General features: G+C 39.9%; 1 protein-coding gene across 2 annotated transcripts in view; it reads left to right on the top strand.

Annotated features, from left to right (window-relative positions):
• LOC308398409 (AT-rich interactive domain-containing protein 3B) overlaps positions 1–19,926 on the top strand; it is a 58,157-nt gene that overhangs the window by 15,626 nt on the left and 22,605 nt on the right. For both annotated transcript variants that reach the window (XM_080885037.1, XM_080885038.1), the window contains exons 3-4: positions 14,526–14,600; positions 15,268–15,340. In XM_080885037.1, the coding sequence (XP_080741163.1) occupies positions 14,526–14,600; positions 15,268–15,340 (148 nt within the window). The remainder of the gene's footprint in view (positions 1–14,525; positions 14,601–15,267; positions 15,341–19,926) is intronic.

Raw genomic sequence — 19,926 nt, 5'->3', positions numbered from 1 at the left:
AAGAATTCTATCGTCCCGATAACGATATAAATCACAAAAATGTGACATTTTCTGTAAATTCTGTGAATCTCGGGCAGCTCGTCTTGTGGGAAGTGTTTCCAGCTGCGCGTCATGTACCCTGAGTCGAGTGTTTTAACCGATGCATGAAACGATACATTTTTAGACATAAGTTGTAACGGCCGCCGTTTTCTTTGTGAGTATTTATTACACGGCGTGCTGCGGGGAAAAGCCTGTTCTAACGTTTGAGTCTAAGGTTTATTTTTTAGCACCTGGCGGCTCTTTTTAAATTCTCATCCGTAAATAATCTGCTCTTTCACGTGATTCAGTTTATTTTGAAAAGTCTCAACAGGATCTTGAGCTTTATTGTGAAAGGTTAATGTGGAACATAAGCAAGCGGACACGCGATGCTATTACCGTCGTTGTTGCTAACGACAACGCATAAAAACATGCGCTTGTCCATCTGTAGTGTGGTTATATTAAATATAAGAGAAAGAGAGAACTTTAAGAAATGAATATAGCCACTACAGTGACCATCAAAACGATGAAAAAATATTGCCGTAAAGAGTTTATTTTGTAAACATGTAACAAACGATAGTGGAAAATGAAACGATAGACGTTTTTATATCGTCATCCGATATATATCGTTATATCGAACAGCCCTAGTATCTTGTACAAAACTAAATAATCAAAAAAGAAACTGATAGTATATTTTAAGAAGCGTAATGAAACTTCAAGCTTTCATTATTGTAGAGATTGTAGATTAATGTCAGCAGCATATATATTGTTAGATTCACCAATGAATTGCTTATACTGAATTATATCAGTTGCCAAAAAACCCACCAGGCTCTGACCTGCAGTCGATCTGGTTAATAGACAATCGCTCTGTGAATGGAACTATGGACCACATCAACTTAAGTCGATAATTTCAAAAGCCACGGTAGTAAATGATTAAAGAGTAGCACAGAAAATTAGAATTAGTAACAGCAGGGGCTTCACTGCACCCACATTATTATAAGAAATACGTGTAGTGGCTTTAAGAAACACAAGAAAACTACACCTCCATTGTTCAGTTTCTTCTCAGCCTGTAATGTATGGAGATTTTCTGTTGAGTTCAATTATTAGTCAAAATATAATGTATACTGCTGTCAGTGCCCAGGCATTGATCTTTTCCGAAGAAGCTCTTTTTCTAAAAAAGACAAGCATAAACATGGGACTTTTTTCAATAATGTTTGTCACAGATTTGGGAGTCCCCCCAACCCCCAGTGGAGCCAGCCTAATTAGCCAGCCATCTGGTCAAACAAAGACAACTCAGGTTTTTCCTGCCCTAAATAAATGTGATTAGAAAACCTAAAGAGGCCCTGTGCTTTCAGTAAAATAAGGATGTGTGGAGGCAGACGTTCATAAATTCCAAAAGGATTAAAATATGAAGTGAAATGTAATATTTGCAGACAGTAATTTAAGTTTCTCATTTAGAATTTGGAAATAAGCTGTTGTGAATGCATACTTTAAGTGGGTGCGCATAGATAGAAAATGAAAGTGCAACAATGATGTTTGTGAAAGTTTAGCATGCTTTTCTTTTTCATATATTTGAGGCACTGGCAAAATGTTAATTGATTTCAATATAAAAACTGCACTGTTTTTTTTTTTTTTTTTTTTTGCTTTTTTTTAAATTTATGTATTTATTTATCATGTCTTTCAAGCTGTATTTAATCTGCAGTATACTTTAAGCTGAACACCACTGTAGTAAGTGACCAAATATTTTCCAAAGTGTCTCGAGCTTTTGGTGTTGAGGTTGAAGCTGCGAGGAGGTGGGGGTTTTCTGTTTTTAAATCGGTCAATATTAGTCATCTTTAGGTATAAATATAAATATAATAATTAATATTTAAATACTTATATATTATTTAAGTTCAATTCAGTTTTGTTTGTATCATGCCAGATCACAAGAACAGTTGCCTCAAGGCGATTATCATTACTCCCCATCCATTTGAGAGATGAAGCTACTGCTGTCTAAATGTAGAGCAAGGTTTCAGTTCTTCATCTATAGATTGCCTACCTTGGTGTGGGCAGGTGGTCCTGCAGAAGGCAGTGGGAGGGGAAACGCATAGTTTACAAAACACACAGTTTTTAAGCCGTGTAAACTCTCTATTTGCACATGTTTGCCTAAATACATTTACATCTATTTTTAGTATAAAAAGCAAATAAAAAATTTGGCTCAGATTTAAATATTTAGATAGACTAAGCACAATACTTGCATGCCAAATTTCCCTTTATACCAGCCTGTGCAGAAAAAAAATGAACTTGCACAGGACCTTTTCTAAACTCAGTTTTGTAAGATATGTACAGTGCTGTGAAAAAGTATTTGCCCCTTTCCTTATTTCTTAGTCTTTAGCATATTTGTCGAATTGAAATTTTCAGATCATAAAAAAATTGTAATATTAGACAGAGATGATACACATTATGTAGTAGGACAGCGATCCGAAACACACTAGCAAGCGCACCCCTGAATGGCTAAAATTAAGCTTTTCGAGTGACCTATGTCCAGGCTCACATCAGATTAAGATGCTTTGTCCCGATCTCAAATAGGTTGTTCATGCTCGAAAATCTTCTAATATGGATTAATTAAAACAATTCTGCAAACAAGAATTGGCTAAAACTCCTCCACAGTGATGTGAAAAACACACTGCAAATTATTGCAGTTGCTTGATTGCGATGTTGGCTGTCATGGACGGCACAACCAGTTACTGTGTTAGGGAAGTTTAGTTCTAGGTGTATTTTTTCACACATGGCCTTAATAAATGAAATTCTCAAATAAAACAGCTTTTTTCAGGTTATCTGTATCTAGTATTAAAAATGTGTTTAATGATTAGAAACATGCAAGTGTAACAAATGTGCAAAAAACTAAAAGAAAATAAATCAGGAAGGTAGCAAATACTTTTTCATTGCTCTATATATTCTGGTACAACTAAAAACAAACAAACAACAACAACAACAACAAAATTATGTAGGTCCCCTCATGCTGCCCAAACTGCTCTGACCTGTGAAGGTACAGACTCTATGTCTAGAGGTGTCCTTTGGTATCAGACATGATGACAGTCAGAGATCCTTTTAGCCCTAAGTTGGGAATTGGAGCCTCCATGGATTGAACTTGTTTTTTCAAGAGATCAAGACACCAAGTCAACACCTCTTTGTGATATTCCTTAGTCCATTCCTGAACACAAATGTGAATGGGTGCATTATCCTGCTCAAAGTAGCCAGTGCGGTTAGAGAATAACATGTTCATGTTCAAGCGGTGTATGTCTACCATTACTCCATTATCCTGTTCTAATGCCAACATGTCTATTGCGGGTACTTTTAAGTGGTGGACAGGAGATTGCGATGCAAGCTTTTTTACAGTGTTTTGAAGCTCTTCGCTAGTATTAAGGTTTTCATCCATGTGATCTTCTGTGGGAGTGGGCCACAAAGACCACCCATTTCACTCCATGTTTTAAGAGGCCTAGTGTGCTGATGATGGAATCAGTTGTTGTCATTCATTTACTTGCCACTTTTGGTAGCTGCTAATTATTGCAGACAGGTAACAACATCTGTCTTTTTGGAGATGCTCTAACTGGTTGTCAGTCCATTGCCACCCTGAGATCCATGCACTTATTCATTTCCCTGCTGCCAAACCATCAACTTCAAGAACTGATTATTAACTTGACATTGACAGTTGTCTTAATGTTATGGCTCATCAATGCATATGCTAAATGTATGTGGAAGCAGGTGTGGCTAAATGCAAGTTAAGCTGTTTGATCCCGATGGCCTGCCAATGACTTACATAGATGCTCGTCTGCTTTGGGTGTGTCTTCGTGTGATTTGTTGAATAAGAAATAGTTTCAAGTGCTTTGTAGAACCATTATGGTTATAAGTTCAAGCCATTTCCACTATATCTTAATGTATAAATGGTGACTGAGTAATGACAAGTAAGAATCTGGTTGATCAAGAAGTGTGAACAACATTATTCTATAGGTATTTGCAGTATTCTGCAAAGCACAATTGATCCCAATGAACAACCACGATATGGCATTTCTGGAAGAGTATGTTTTGTTACAAAGATAGCTTTCTCATTATTAAACTGTCAACAGACACTTTGATTTTTTTTTAGTTTTGATTTGGTAGTTTCCACAGTTACTGTGAGTTTTAGTGTTTGTTCGTTTCAAGGTTTTGGTCGTTTCAGCTATTCTCTGCACCCAGTAAAGATGTAGCATATTGACGGGCTGTGGAGATGAGCTCCAGATGCGTGACGATTGCAACATCTCGGCCCCGATCCCCAGGGGGTGCTGGCCTGTCAGCGGTGGAATGCCCCTGCACACTTAACGCTAGCTGAGAGGAAACAGATCCCTTTGGTTCGGAAGAGAGCGATCACATCCTATCGATTAGACTCTACATAAAGCTGTGAATTGGGCTTATGGTTTTAACATTTGATAGTGCAAATTCAGAGAGGCAGTCATAACATTAGCGTCTCAGATAGCGCGCCTACCCCCAGCCCGTATCTGCCCCACTGTTATAAGCCTGACAAAGAAGTAATTTACCCATCTGACTGCAGGCATTGCGACCTTTGTCATTTCACATGTAATTAAATGTGACGTGAAGGTTTTTTACTTGATTGTGAATATATCAAGTTCCTGCCACTGTCAGTATAATGAAAATGTCTATAAAGGCCTATCAGGTGTGTGTGATGTCTCCAGCTGCCATTAACGTGGGGGTGAAGTGGATGCTTGCTCTTTGAAAGATGTGAGATATGCAAGGTATTTTTAACCAAAGCTTTTAACCTAGAAGTAGTAGCTAATAGCTCCTTTAGCCTCAATGCAGTGCTATGGCTTCTCGCTTAAAGAGTCGCCAGTGACACGTGGAGTCAAAATATACATTTATTATCCAGCCATTAGCTTTCAAGCTCTTCGAGAATCTTCATACTCTTGTGTCATTGTCATATAATCTAATATCTATCAAGTATGATAGAGGAAGCAAAGGGGATAGGCACCAAGGGGCCAATGTTTTACCTTAAAGTTAAGTTTTAATTATAAACACTATGGTAAGGAGTTAAAGTATGAAGTACTGTATGTGATTGACTAAAATGTTTGCCTGTGAAAGGGTCTTTGAACCAATGAGTGTGAACTTCTGGCCACACCACCCTACAAACGTTGCATTTGTGTGAGGCAGCGAGAGGGGCCAGCTATGTGATGGGGGATGGGGCCTCTGCCTGTGGAATGTGGTGTCTTGGTGAAAGGGCTGGAGCTGAACAAATGCAGTTTATTTGGCAAACCAGACCTGCTGGTCACCAACAGACATGTTTACCCAAGGACTAAATAGGGAGATTCACCTCTCTCCTCATGTCTATCTTTTTTGGTTCGAGTGCAGCCACTTTCTCACACTCTCTGGCTTTAAAATTGTACAAATGCATCGATCCATCTGGACGTTTGTTTTTCCCATCTGTGTGCCTGACTACCTGTCTATCTTTGTCTTTCTATCCATTACCTTTCACCCCCCACACCTTTCTTTTTCTCTGTTTCTCTTTTTCAGCTTTGTAATTGGAGTGATTAATGGAGGGAGGGGTGGTCTTGCCTGAAGGCCTGTTTTTCAGTGGCTTATTCAAAGGTGCAGCACCGCTGAGGCCAGGGCAGGTAGCAACACGTTCTGCCCCTGGACGTTTAGCCCCTTGTCCCCGCCACTTTGTCTGTTCCCTTAAAAGCCAGAAATCTCTCAAACATGACTGGACACTCAGAGGCAGGCACGCCCCTGGGTCCTGTTCTCTGCTGCCGGTCTGCTCTCATGTGATTTGTGACCTTTTTTATGCTCCATAATAATTCTTAATGAGAGCACAGAGTAAGGAGTGGATCTGGCCGTAAGCAAGAATTTTACCATATGTTCCCGAGTGGCAGTGAGATTTACTTACATCTTGTCGCACATGGGATCACGATTAGCCCTTTGTTGGCGGTGGTGTATGACCAGCTCACCATGAGATTATTTTCAGTAATTAGGAGATAAAGGACGCCATCCACTCAGCTCAACTTCCCATGCACCCACCACTCGCCCTCCACCCCCTCCTGATAGACAGTGCCCCAATAAATGATTCCTGGAGTCCTACAGAGGGATCAAGACCCCAATTATTTGATTAGGATTAGAGATGTCTGCCCCCGACATTGTTCGTTATTACTGCCATGCTGAGAGGAAGCACATTCACTTTCTTTGAGATCGTGAAGGCAAATTGGCAGATGGGCTAATTGATGGCTAGGCTTTTATTCTCTAGTAAATGTAGAAAACTAGGGATGCACCAGTTATCAACATACTTTTTTTTTTTAGTTTGTTTGCCTTTTTGACACCGATAGAATAAATAAATAAATCTTTCAAAAATAAATTTAAAGCTCTTTGTGACTATTTTTGTTTTGGGACACTGTGCAAAACAAAACTGTTGTGATACTACAAATAGACATCAGCAATTGTCATCTTATTTGGGAGAAAATAAACAACTGTAAATGTAATCTTCTTTATTCTCATGTCCAGTTTATTACAGAAATATAAACACGTGCTTGTATTTACTTATTTCAGATCTGCACGTTGCATTGTTACCAGCTTTTTAATAGCAGACAATGAATAATATTACTGGCCATTTCAGTCAACTATCCAAAAAATCAGGTTTAACAACAAAGCAGGCCTGTAGCCTCTTTCGTGGGTACTTCCCATTTATCACTATTGTTGGCTGCAATCCAGATATGTGCTGGAGGCCTTGATTGTGATTAAATTACTGCTGCCGTGTCTGTTTAAAAGATTTTCTTTGCTGAACTGTTTTGACAGGCAGCAATTTGGCTAAAAAAGATTAGTCCGGGAATGAGATGTTAAGAGTACCTGTGGGATGAGAGGGGCTCTCCTGTTATTGTGAGATCCTGTTTCTGGTGTACAGGAATGTTGGTGAATTTAAAGCCAACCTCCCTCCTATCTGTTCTGGCAGAGCTCGCACTGAACTTTCTGTTGCCCTTCATTTAGTGCCTGCGGTTGCTATAGGGATTTTGCTTGTATGAGCATGTATTTTGTTTTCATTGAGGTTAGGTGTGGCTGCCTTACATTGTTTATTTTAGTAAAACAGCAATTTGATGAGGGTCCTCTTTGAAAACCTGTGCCGTGTTACTTAAAGTAAGGTTGTGTTGATGAAGGTGCAGAGGAAGGTTAACTCTGGGAGCAGTGATCTTGCCCTCGTCTCAGTCTCTCTGGCTTGGCTGAGGATGATGAGTATTGACTTATGCTGTGAGATTGCGTCCGGAGGGGGCTGGGGACTTCCCTGTGTTTGCACATCCAGGGCTATTGATTTGGACTGCCTGTTCAATGGCTGCGGCCCAGGGGACTTGGTTTGCAATGTTCAGCTGTGTAGGGTGCGACACAGGGCTGTAACGGTGCGTGAATAAGGAAGACGGGGGTTATGGGTATGTCTCAGGGCTAACAGGGTTCTAATATGGCACAGACATGCGCCTCTTGTCATTAGCCTTTGTTTAGTCTACAGGGTCACTCTTGCAGTCTGCAGAACAACAACTATTTTGTACTCCATGCTTTAGATGAGCTTGCTTTTACTCCCATCCCAACAGTCATCAACCTGTTATCTATAGTATGAAAACGACCTACTTCCCTCAGGTGCAGTACTGCTTACAGGCTATTCAAATGGATGCTAATCTGTTTTAAAAAACAAATGTGGAAGTTTTCTTAGTCTATTTTTCCTCCCAGCTGCTTTTAATATCTTAAAACAATTCCCAACTAGTTGAAAAGTGATTATTTTCTAAGCTGAGTGGTTGGTATTTGAGTCTCCTCCATCTGCCTTCATCAGGAGTGAAGGCAAATCACATGATGCTTTTATTAAGAGCAAGCCTCTTCATCTAATAACAGCACCGCTATCAAATTGGAGAAGTGCTGTCAACATCCTGAGCAATCAATGCCATCCATCCCCCTCTCCCCAAGCAGCAGCCATTAACCCTTCTTGTTCCGGCATGCCTGGCCTCACTAAAATGGTGGCTCTTCCTCAGACATCTTTCTATAATGGCTGAGTAGAATTACCTCCAAGCTATTCACCAACATTCAAGTATGAGTGCGTGCTGTGTTGTTTGTCCAGTGCAGGGTGATTCAAAGAATGTCGGCTTGTTAAAGGTTGTGCACTGAAATGTGTGGCAGTAATGTTGCACAAATGCACACTGCATTTGTCTGCATTTTTATTTTATTTTTTGCCAAAATTGCATGTTTTACTCAAGGACCAGCAGATTAACGCTATCTCTGTCAGTGCCTACCTTTTTCTTTCTTTCTTTTTACTGAGATGATTTAACAAAAACTGCATAATTAAATATTAGCTTTAGCTTTATAGTGGAGCCTGGTTTTTATTCACCTGTGTGCTACAAAGTCTTTAAAGTCAATCTATGAAAATGTTCATCATCTCTGGGAAGCTTTGGCCCCCATTTAGAAACGATTTCTATGGGGAGAACTTGTCCAGGCACAGAGGTGTGATCTGTATGTCAACGTGTGCACAGATTTTCCTTCATCCCCCTGTGGGATGACAAACTCCTGCACACTAATGGTCATCTACCTTATTCTTATCCCTGATTTGGCGCTGTGCCAGTCAGTCACGTATGGCCGTAATGTGATTAGGCCACCCACAGCCTGTCCAGTAAACCTGCTAAGAGCATGTGAGAAACGGCGAGAGAACACAGGCTGTTTAAACATATGAAGGCTTCTGTTTATCTTCCACCCAACACACACACACACACACACGTATAGACATCCGCATGTGTAACTAGTACAAATGCATAGACACACACACATACACGTGCCATACCTGGAAAAGATATATAATATCATTTGACCCTAATTGAAATATTAGCTCACATAAATATACTCTGGCCATAAGTTCAAAATGTAAAAACTGTCTAGAATCTATACTGCACTAAAAAAGTTACTTGAAGTATAGGTGCTAATGTAAAGACACATGTTTCCAGCAGTTCATTGAAGCAATTACAAATTATATCAGACAAGCCAGGCCTTGTATATGACTGCCATAAATATAAGCAGGGTGTGGGAATCGCTTTCTTTAAGAACTGCTTTCTGGGTTGAGCACTGAAAGTGATGTAGGGTATGAATCGACTTATCGTAAGGAGTGTTTCCAACATTTCACTATCCACTCTAGCATTTAAAACAACAACAACATAGTGTTAACATTCCTCAGCTGACCAAGGTCTCAATTCAAGAGCCAACATGTCTATTCAGGGTTAATCGCTTCCATCTTACTGTGCTTTTTTTGACCCAACTGAAGAAGCAGAGGGTCTTCTATAGAGCCATCTGAACGTATTCACATTCTTACAAGTGGCAGCTGAATTTACACTCTAAGACTTAATTATAGGGAATCTGTCATAGTAGAGCCTGAGCTCGGCACTCATTTTTAGGGAGTAAAATATCCAGCTATTGATTTTATTTTTTTTTACCATATACAAAAAGATAGTGTGACACTATTTTCCATTTTTTGTTATGTCACATTTTAATACATTTTCCAATAATGTTTAAATAATTAGGAACCTAACATGAAAACAGGGGAGTGTCACTATGTACGTTTGTGTGCTGCAGGCATCACTGAGGGTTAGAATATTTCCAATGACTAATTTAATAGTGTTAATCATTTCAATCATTTCAAACCATTAATCACATTCTTCAAGAAGTAGCTTTCTTTTCCTTACTATTTTCTTTTTCTTTTTCTTGCTTGTATGCTTGCTGATTCTGACGCTGGGTACAACTGTTCATTTTCAAAGTGCTGATGAGCTATGCTGTTTCTATGGCTGTGAACTGTCTTACTTTCCGCCTTGCTTGTTTACAGCTTCCTGGCTCAGATAGAAAGAAGAAATTTTCTGTTGAAAACTAGTGAGGGAAGCAACATTTAGGCTTCTGTTCAGCATGCCACATTCATCCCTAGTTAAGAGTAGTTTCCTTCATTCAGTTTTCACTTCATTCATCACTGTAGATTAGAGTCAAAGCTACTCTGATGGATACATTATGTGAGAAGACAGTTTATAATATCATCAGTGCTTATCTTCTGTAATATAATCTGGTGACAAAATGGAAAAAATATTAATATGCAGACATATTGGACAATATATGTGGAAATGGTTATCCGTCAGCCAAAAACTGATATCTTATTTCGCCTCTACTTTGAAGTTGTTGGTTTAAAGACCAAAAAAGTATTGTAAAAACATCAACATTGATCCAGCAAAGTGGTGCAGACATTTCATTTTAGCAGGAAGGCAGTTAGTTGTTGTGGCTTTGGTTAAGATGTCTAGTTGAAGTAACTGATAATACCTTTTAAAGTCGTTGTCTGTTTCATCACATGTTAGTTTGCAGTTAACTGTTTTTATCTTGGCCACCATCTGCTCTTTATCACATCAGCCACTCTACTTTTCCTTTATTGCAGCTGAAGAGGAAAAACTGAAGGTCGTGGTTTAGAGCAGGAAAGCACTCCACAGTTGCAGTAGTCTAATGTGTGTGTTTGTGTCGGTTTTAAATGTGTGCTTGTATTGTGTGTTTTTAAATTAAAAACAAAAAACAACAACATATAAACTTTAAAGTAGTCACATTATTACATTTCTCCTCATCTTTCACCTTTGTTTACAACAGTGAAACTGTAATTACCCTTTATGCTCGTTGTTCTCAGCCTCATAAACAACACCACAAAAAGTTAAATTTACATCAACTGGCATAAGCTGCACTTTGGTGTGTTTTTGGCCGCTCGTACGCATCTCAGTTTTTGAAACCTTGCTTAAACAGTGACTAGTTTTGCTGCCATTTTAAGGATATTTCAGTACAGAAGCTCAGAGATTCAGATGTACAGCGGTTTTCATTTTGACAGCAAATTTTGTTTTAGTTTCAGTCATAGTCTTTTGACTAAAATGCCATTTAGTTTTAGTCATAATTTAGACATTTATTCTGATATTTAGTCAGAAATAAGCCTAATTATCATAAGATTATCACAGACTAAATCCAAAGTTGATTCAGCTCACTAAAGTCTCAAGTGTAAAAGTTTGCCATGTTTTTTCCAGGGAGAGTTGTTCCACGCGTTTTACAAAGCGTCTTATTTTCCTTGACATCAAATGTTGAACGTGTCCATGTGTCTACTCTTCTCTTCCTCCCAAATCTTGACATTCTTGAAATTTTGTCACGTTTTCATGAGAAACTGAGAGCATGCGAGCTCCCCCCTCACTACCTGTCTTTGCGGCAGCAGCTCAAATGTGCGCATCTAACCTTACTGCACAAGGAGATTACTTCTGATTGGATCACCTCAAAACTCCTCCTGCCTTTTTACACAACTTAATTAGTTCTGATTTGATCATTGAATCGCATTTTCATCTTGTTTTTATTTGCTGATGAAAATGCCAGTACATTTCATCGTATTTATCATCCTCTTGCATTAGTTTTTATTTAGTTATTGTCTCGCTTTCGTCAGGGAAAAAGGTATTAGATGAAAATATGCAGAAAATTATTGATCCATGAAATTAATACTGTTGTACAGAGAGATGAGACTTTCTGGAAATAATTTCTGTTTCGTTGTTTCTGGTTTTGACGTCTTCTCTTCCTGTACCTCTTGTTGTGGAGGTTTTGATGTGGAGTTTTTGTTTTTGCTGACAATGGTTATTCAGGAGAACACTGCAGAGAGTACTGACACCCTCAGCGCTGGTATAAATGGTACAAAGCGACACTGTTGTCGCTGTTTGCACGCAACATGAACAATGCGGTGAGAATAATAGGCCTAAGGCATAGAGAAGGTATATGTGTGGGCAACTAGGTGGGAATGAAATGTTAATAACCACTGGTCTGCAAATACATCTTTAGTAAATTCTTAGATATTAGATGTTACTCCTTTCACTGAACGAGGAATAGATAATTAGACAAAGTAATAGAAGATCTGGTGCCTCTTGTTGTATTGTCTGAAAGATTAGAAAAAGTATGTCAACTGTGGAAAGCATTTTCTTTAATATTATTATATTCGTCTTTTAGATATGGGACTAGATGTACTCACAAGTGAGGATATAGCAGTAAGCCTTTCATTGACTGGACACTGGTGTTCTGTCACTTTAGACCTTTGTTCCAGGCTAACATCAGGAACACCTTGACCCCTGCACTCCCATGACACAAGTGTCACTCAGGGAAGTGTGATGTTTGTATGCGTGCCTGCAACCCATACGCTACAGTCTGCTTCTTTTGTTTTAACATCTAACACTGATGAACTGGGAGCTAATTGTAATGTTGCAAGTCCCAAAATAATTTACTTTGAATAAGAGCACCTGTTAAATAGTAAGAATTTTTGGACTATGAATCAATAAACAAACACTTTGTGTCCTCTCAGTGCAGAAACGTAACCATCTTGATCTTGAAATATTGAACTCGGGGTCACAGAATGGGGAACATCCTGTTTGTATAAAAGGTGCTGCCAGCAGTTTTTTCCTAACCATGTAGAACTACATATGGCTGCAATGTGAATTATCTTCCCTTATAATCATTTATAATTGTTAAAGTTTAACAGACGTGGTCAATTGTGAGCAAAGGTCTATAGGCCCTTCAGATGTACCATAACTTATGTTTACTTTTACATGATATGTTAATCTGGATCACATATAAGAGATTGTATAATATAGGAAGCTGTTTTTGATGATGAAAAAGGTTTTGTTGTGCACACATTTTCAATACAACACTTCACAGTCTGTGAAGTCCAGTAGGATAACGTAGTGTTGATTTTTTTTTTTTTTTTTTTTTTTTAAGTTTTGAACATTGAACTTTAGAACTATACGTTTTTTACACAGGGGAAGCATTTTTGAACAAACCCTTTTATGGTTGCTCAAGGAAAAGAAAACATTTTATCACATGTCGTCATTGCCCCTGTTAACAGCATTGCAGCATTGGATAGTTTGTGCTTGTGGTGTGGTGCAGACCATGTTTGCCCTTCTAAATAGCAGATGTCTCATTTTGTCTTCATGCTTTTGCCTTGAAACCCACCATTTGCAGTAGGTTTTCAACTTGATGGCTGATGGTATTTGTATAGGGAGCAATTGTTGACAACCGTTACACATACTGAGAGTGAGAGGGTGAAAATGACTTGCTCTCAGGGGCCTTGACAACCTTTGCCCCCCTGGCTCTTGTTTCAGGCCCTGTAATTGCCACTGACCAATGGGCTCCTGGTTGAAACTAGACTCCAGGCTGCAGCTATTAACGTCCCCCTCCAAACGGATCTTGTTTTGATTCCTGATGCTTTTATAGGTTTTGTCTTTAGGAGACATTCCTGGTCGGCACATACCGTGCACCCCTTTCTGCCCTTATTTTCCTTCCTTCCCGTCTTGTGGGGCCATTGGCCCCCCCTTCCTGCACTCACAAACATACACATAGCCTTGATCAGCTTTTGCGTTTGTGTGTATGTGTGTGTGAGTGTACGTGTGTGTGTGTGTGTGTGTATGTGTGGGCGCCAAGGCTGCTGACCAGCCCACCCTTCTCTGGCCCCTCCTGACTGCCATCTACACTCCATGAACTTGGCCACCCGTCACAGCTGCGTTAAGATTGAAGGATGGGGGGCCCTTGTATCCAGCTGGGTCGGAAGACATTGTTGGGGGCAGGGCAGGCCCAGATGCAGATGGTTTAGGTCAAATGGAGATGTTTGAGGATGAAGGGGGAGGGGGGATTTAGGAGCTCAGAGGTACCATAACTCCAGAGGTTACTACTTCAACCCCTGGACTATGCACCCTTAGTCTTTGAGTATATATTTGTTTTGATAAGTGTGTATTGCAGATTGTACTTTGTCCTATCTAGCTTAGCGAATGCGCCACTTTTAAAGCTTGTTGCAAACTATTTGAAGGGAATTTAGGCTTAACTTAATAAATGTTTGGTGTAACAACAGATGAATACTTTTTTTTTTCATGGAAATGAGTCAGTTTTCTAAAAATAATAAATTTGTATATACATTAGTGTTGCAGTATATGTTTTTGCTTGATTAAACAAATGTTAAACTGGAAGAATGTGGGTTCAATGGGAAGCATTCACATTTACGGCAAAGTTCTTTATGTTATGGACTCCTTGGCAAGGGTTTGAGTCCAAAACAGAGAGGGTCGTCTCCTCAGCCGATTCAGCACCCACAGACTGGAGCCTTAACATTTTGTCGAAATTTCCCAGTGGAGATGCAGTTAACAATGTGCCTATTTGGGATTGTCAAATCACACATTACCTACTTCTGCCCACCTGAAATTAGTGCAGCTAATTTCTAAGTTTGCTCTACGCAGCCAACTTCCCAACTCACCCAAATGGAGCATTTTCAGTAGTATTTTCAGTAATTTGTATATTTCAGTAGTTAGAATGCATCTGAAGCAGACTGTCTCCTGTTTTGTGTCAAAACTTGAATTACCTAAAGTTATCCAGAGCTGATGTGTGAAAACCTGCTTATTTGTTTGTTTCGTTTTTTTACTGACCTCATCTGTATTTACTCTCATTTGTTGCAGAATGGCAGTGCAGGATGGGCAGATGAGGCTGACAGCAGCAGAGGAAGAGGAGAGGCCTCCAGAGACTTTGCTAAGGTGAAAAACAAAATCAAGGAAAAAAACAAATAAAATCCCAAAAGTTTTGTTACAAAAGTAGCAAAAGGAGCCCTTTATGACAGTTATGTGATAACATACATTCTCATTTCAGTAGCACATGTGGGACATGTATATAGGTCAACCTTTTGAAGTATTATACAATTGCAGAACTATAAAAATGCAGGATCTATGTGTTCCTGAAACTCTAAGCCAGCTTCAAAGAACTAAAAGTGTCGAAGCCTGAAAGATTCATCTGTGCACACCTCAAAGATAACAGTTAGCTGCTGACATGTATGTTTTGTGGTTAAGTGAGATGAAAGCATGTGTTCTAAAAAGAACATTTCAGGGAGAAAAAAGAACAAATGTCTTCCAGACAAACATTATGTATAGAGTATATGAGTCATAACAATGGTGCAATTACAACGTTTTGCAATGCTATTATGAACTATCATCATACAGTCTAACATTAAAAAGAGCAGTAGAGAAAATACAGACATTCAGGATTAAGCACTGGACAATAAACTGTATACTTAAGCACTTTGAGGCGACTGTTGTTGTGATTTGGTGCTATATATAAAATTGAATTGAGTAGACACTGTGGCTGAGCAGCCACACAGCTCTACTTTTAGCAAACAGTACCCTAATAACGTTCTATTTTTCTTTACAGCTGTATGAGCTTGATAATGACCCAAAAAGAAAAGAGTTTTTGGATGATCTCTTTGCCTTCATGCAAAAAAGAGGTAAGCATACAAAAATATTATTTTACTAATATCAGATCCTGTGGCTTGGCATGTACTGGATGGAGCATTGAATTGGAGGTTTATTCGGGACCTAGATAACTTTTAGACTTTAAGGAAGACTACAAGTTATCATCATTATACTTCAAAGTTATAATATTTTCTGAGATGGAAATTATTATATTGTTGCATTCCTACTCTCAAAACATGTAGGGTGCTTTAAACTTTAACTTTCAGTGTGACTCTATGGGAATTGCCACAGATGTGTTACTAAAGTTAATTTCTTTTTTTAGAGAGCACCAGGAATTTCAGTGTTGATTGAGCAATGTCACACCTGCAGCACAAATAGATTACTTCTTCATACAATTGCTAGAAGCCATACAAAATCAACGAGGATGAAAGTACATACAGAATGTAACGCCTTGTCTGATGCCAGTGAAACATGTTTTGCCACTAAACAACTCACACACTGGCTGAGAAATACTTCATTAATTCCCCTCTCAAGCATAAAGGCTATAAGGTATCAGCAGGTAAGATCTGCCTCAGCTGATCCTGTGTTTCTGTAGCATCAGAGTCAAGTGGATCTGGCAGTGGCCTAGCTTAGTTGGCCAGCAGGCTTCATGGATCAGCTGACTTTGTGCTGCTTTGACACTGCTTACGAGACCTGTCTGACCAGGGCTGCTAATGCACTTAGGCTTTTATCAGACAAACCTATTGCAAAGCAAATTACACTGCTTGAGCAATACCTCCCAAGGTGAATCACAATGTTATTACAGTGGTGCATACTTCACATTATGTTTTGGCAGGCTGTGATAGGTGATGATAATCTGTGAGTGTGTGTGTGTGTGGTTCACTTCAAAATGTTTTGCTACAGGCTTCAGTGGTCGGTACCGTACATGAGTGAAACTTTATTTGATGCATAGTTTGTTTTGTCGGACTGACAGATGATCACTTTGTGCAATTATTATTTTTTTGGGTAAATGGGCCCGTGTGCATCGACACCTATGTGTATGTACTTGCATATGTGTGTTTACCCACTAAGGTGCACGAGAGCAGCAGCTTCTGAGAGACTGGTTAGGTCTTACCACCCAGAGGTCTTGTTTGGTGGGTGATGAATTAAGCCGAGTAGGAGAGGGAGGGACGGGATCTGTCAAGGCCCTGTTAGCATCTCTGTCCAGTGGCAGACGCTGGGAGTGGCTGCCTGACCCTTTACTCACGCTGGTCAGATGGAGAAATCCATCAAGCTGACTAAATCGCCACCTGACAGCAGATAACTAGCTGATTACAGTGTCACATTATTTTTCATGCAGTTTGAAACGAGTCAGCACAAACATTGAGTGAATAATAACACTGATTTAAAACAAACAAATTAACATGTAACTTGTAAATTATATTGCCATAAAGTAAATTAGGACAAAGCACAGTCCTGGTAACTCTTTGGTGTTTAACTTGTTTAACTGAATTACATTTCCAAAGAGAATTATCGTGAGTGTAACTGGAATCGGCTTACGCGTTTCAGGTTCCCATGTCAACATTAATACAGGTGATCAATATTGAGTCCAAGAGTCAGTGCTAGTTGTTGCAGTTATCACTAAATTTCAAGAGTGCTCATCTACAAGAGAAAGATACTGAAAAGACAAAGGAAAGATATTGTGAGATTAAAAAGTATTATTTATTTGAATAGTTTTATTTTACAGTTACAAGTGCAAAGTTGAAATCTAAATATCCATGGCTGCACAGTGCTTTAAATATAGATGCAGGATATGACATTAGAGACTTGATGAAACCATTGTACAAGAGAGGGTATAATTTCAGCTAGACTAGAGTGCCGTCTTCACCCCTCCCTTAAGTCAGGAGCCACTTGGCTGACCTATGCTGTCCCTCAAGCCGGAGTCTTAATCATAGGGCATTGCTTGGCTGGATTTCTTTTACACTCAGTGCCAAGAGTAAATGAGATGAAGAGCAAGCCTCTCTAAGCTCTTATTCACGCTACCCTCTAATTTCTGTGCATTGGCTCCTCCCTCCATTTCATTTCATAGATATGTTGTCAAGATTATTGCAGTCCATTTTTTGTAATTAAAGAGCACTTAGGAAGCCTGTTTTGTTTTTTTTTCTTTAAATGCAATGTCATTATTTGAGACTTTCTAAGAAGGGCGTAGCAAAGGGAAAATACCTCTTAAATTGAATGAGATTACAAGTGGACTCTGAAAAATGAGGCAGAGTGTGAGGTTAAGTTAAATCCAGTGGAAACTCTGGCGAGAGTGAGACAAATGGTGAAGTGCTTTTCCCACCTTGGCGTGGGGCCTCTGAGCCCTGAGAGGGAAGCAAACGGCGGAAGGAAAACTTACGAGGGATTCGCATTTCCTGCCTCTGCTGCTCAAAAACAGGCACATGTGTTTGTGTGTGTGCGTGTCTGTGCGTTAATGCTTGAGGAATTTTACCAGCTGTCCTAAATAGAGTCTGAGTGTAAAGGGAACCCATTGATGGGCTTTGAATCACAGACATGACAGAAGACACACATACAACCCCCCGCCTCTTTTTGTCACAGATGACCACTGTAGGGTCAGAGGAATATTTGTTACATCCATTACTGAACCCAGCCAGCTTTCACCACTGACCTCTGTGCTATTTGTTGCTTGTAAGGAGCTCAGCCTCATTCAGCTGGAGACCCTCATGTATATATTAGTCATTTGCTCCAGGTAGAAACATTAGCTAATGGCCTGACATGTACATGTAAATGCACTAGGGCTGCTCACATAGAAAGAGCGCGGGTGGAGGATATTAGCCAAGATGAGTTACGGTGACATCACTGTTCATTACATCCATTACAGGTTTTCCTGTCTCACCCCCAATTGCTGCAAAGAAAGCTTGGCGGTGGCTTGATGCTTTTAACCACCTCAAAGGTTTCGATTAAGCATATGGGTGATTGTTTGTTTTGGTTTGACACTCGACCGCTTTGTCATTGGGGATGGGGGTTTGGACCAGGAGGTGGGCTTTTGAGAAGGTGGGGGAGCAGGCAGTAAATGGGGCAACAGTTGCTCGATGAAGAAAAAAAAAAAGGGAAGAAACTCAGAGAGTGATGCAGCCAACTGCCTGTCAGTGCTGTCCACTTGAGATGATTAATGGCCACGAGCTGTGATGGACAGAGCCAGAGAGGGAGAGAGAGAGAGGCTCCTGTTCAGTGAAGTCACCAGTCGAGAACCCCTGCCCCGCCCCACGAAGTGTTTTACTCATTCTCCTCTCACCAGAAAACCACACACATCGTGGTCAGAGATCAAGATCCATCTCAGTGTGACACTCTTAATTGGAAGTGTAGCTTCAGCTTAAGAGGGACCACATGCTGTGCTATCACAGCTTTAGAGTTATTTTAGAGGAAAATCCCAGATTTAGCTCTGTTAATAGTAATAAAGTGGTAAGCAGGACTTGTCTGTGTGATTAAATTATAGTCCTGATGTTGTGGCTAGGGGAAGATTTATAGAATGAAATGAAGGGTTCTTATTTAGCTGTAGCTCCACAGTGAATTGCACGAGGAGAGCAGTGTTTGTTCCTTTGAAGCTCCCAGAATTTGCTGCAGGAGACAGAAAAATGGCACTAAAGGGATTTTGATCAAAACAGAGCAAGTCAGCAATTTAGTGACGTAGCATTATTTGCATATTCCTTTACACTCAATTTCTTTTTGACTAAAAAACAAATGTTAAACATGCCTTTGTATTACCTTTTACAAAGCACAGCATTTTTCGCTCCAAGGTTTAGATGGATTTTATTTGAAGTATTTGTGGTGTGGGAACAGTGGCCTCCCAGCAGGACATTAGAGGAAGTTCCCCAACTGTAACCCAGAGACCGAGTGCTCTGTCCGCACCAATTACAGCATGAATGGGCTCTGGGGGATCCACGTATGCATTATATTACTCCCCTGGTCAGCCTCACACTGGCCCTCGTAACAGGCAGCCCCTCTGTACAAACACCACACCACAATAGGAACATTCTCTGGCTCTGTGATATGGACTCGTTTTCCTTTAGTTAACACCCCACAACTTCTGGAAAGTGGCAGCACCTGGTTGGTTTAACAACAAAGTCCAAGGTTTTGTGAGCATATTTGTCCATTTCAGATGAAGTGTTGGGTTATAGTTAAAAGGATTTTTTTTTTTCAGGTGGTGGTGGCGGTGGTGAGGTGTAGGGGCAGAACTAGAATCCTGCTAATTGATTTGGCAGGTAAAAGGCTGTAGATGTAAAAGTTTTCATTCATAATTTTGTGATAACCTTGTTTTCCTATTACAGTTATAATCTGAATCATGACAGATCTTCTCCTTAAAGCCTGTGAAGCATGTTTTACACAGAATCCACCAATAAAATAGAAAGAAGAAATGACATTATGTCCTCTCTTTTCATTCCCGTCCTCTTCCTTTGCACCCACTGAATTCTCCTCCCCTCTCTGTTTATTGTGCTACAGTTACAACCGCTGAAACTTGATAACACCATGGGGGATAGGGTTGGAGGGCCGCACTGTGGCCTGCTTGCTTGGTGAGACCGAGGGAAGGAAGGACTGGCTGGATTAAGGGGCCTCCTGTCCTACGCACAATGATTAATGA

This window comes from Rhamphochromis sp. 'chilingali' (genome assembly GCF_963969265.1).
Source record: "Rhamphochromis sp. 'chilingali' genome assembly, chromosome: 6".
Classification (NCBI taxonomy): Eukaryota; Metazoa; Chordata; class Actinopteri; order Cichliformes; family Cichlidae; genus Rhamphochromis; species Rhamphochromis sp. 'chilingali'.
This window is presented reverse-complemented; position numbering and strand designations above follow the sequence as displayed.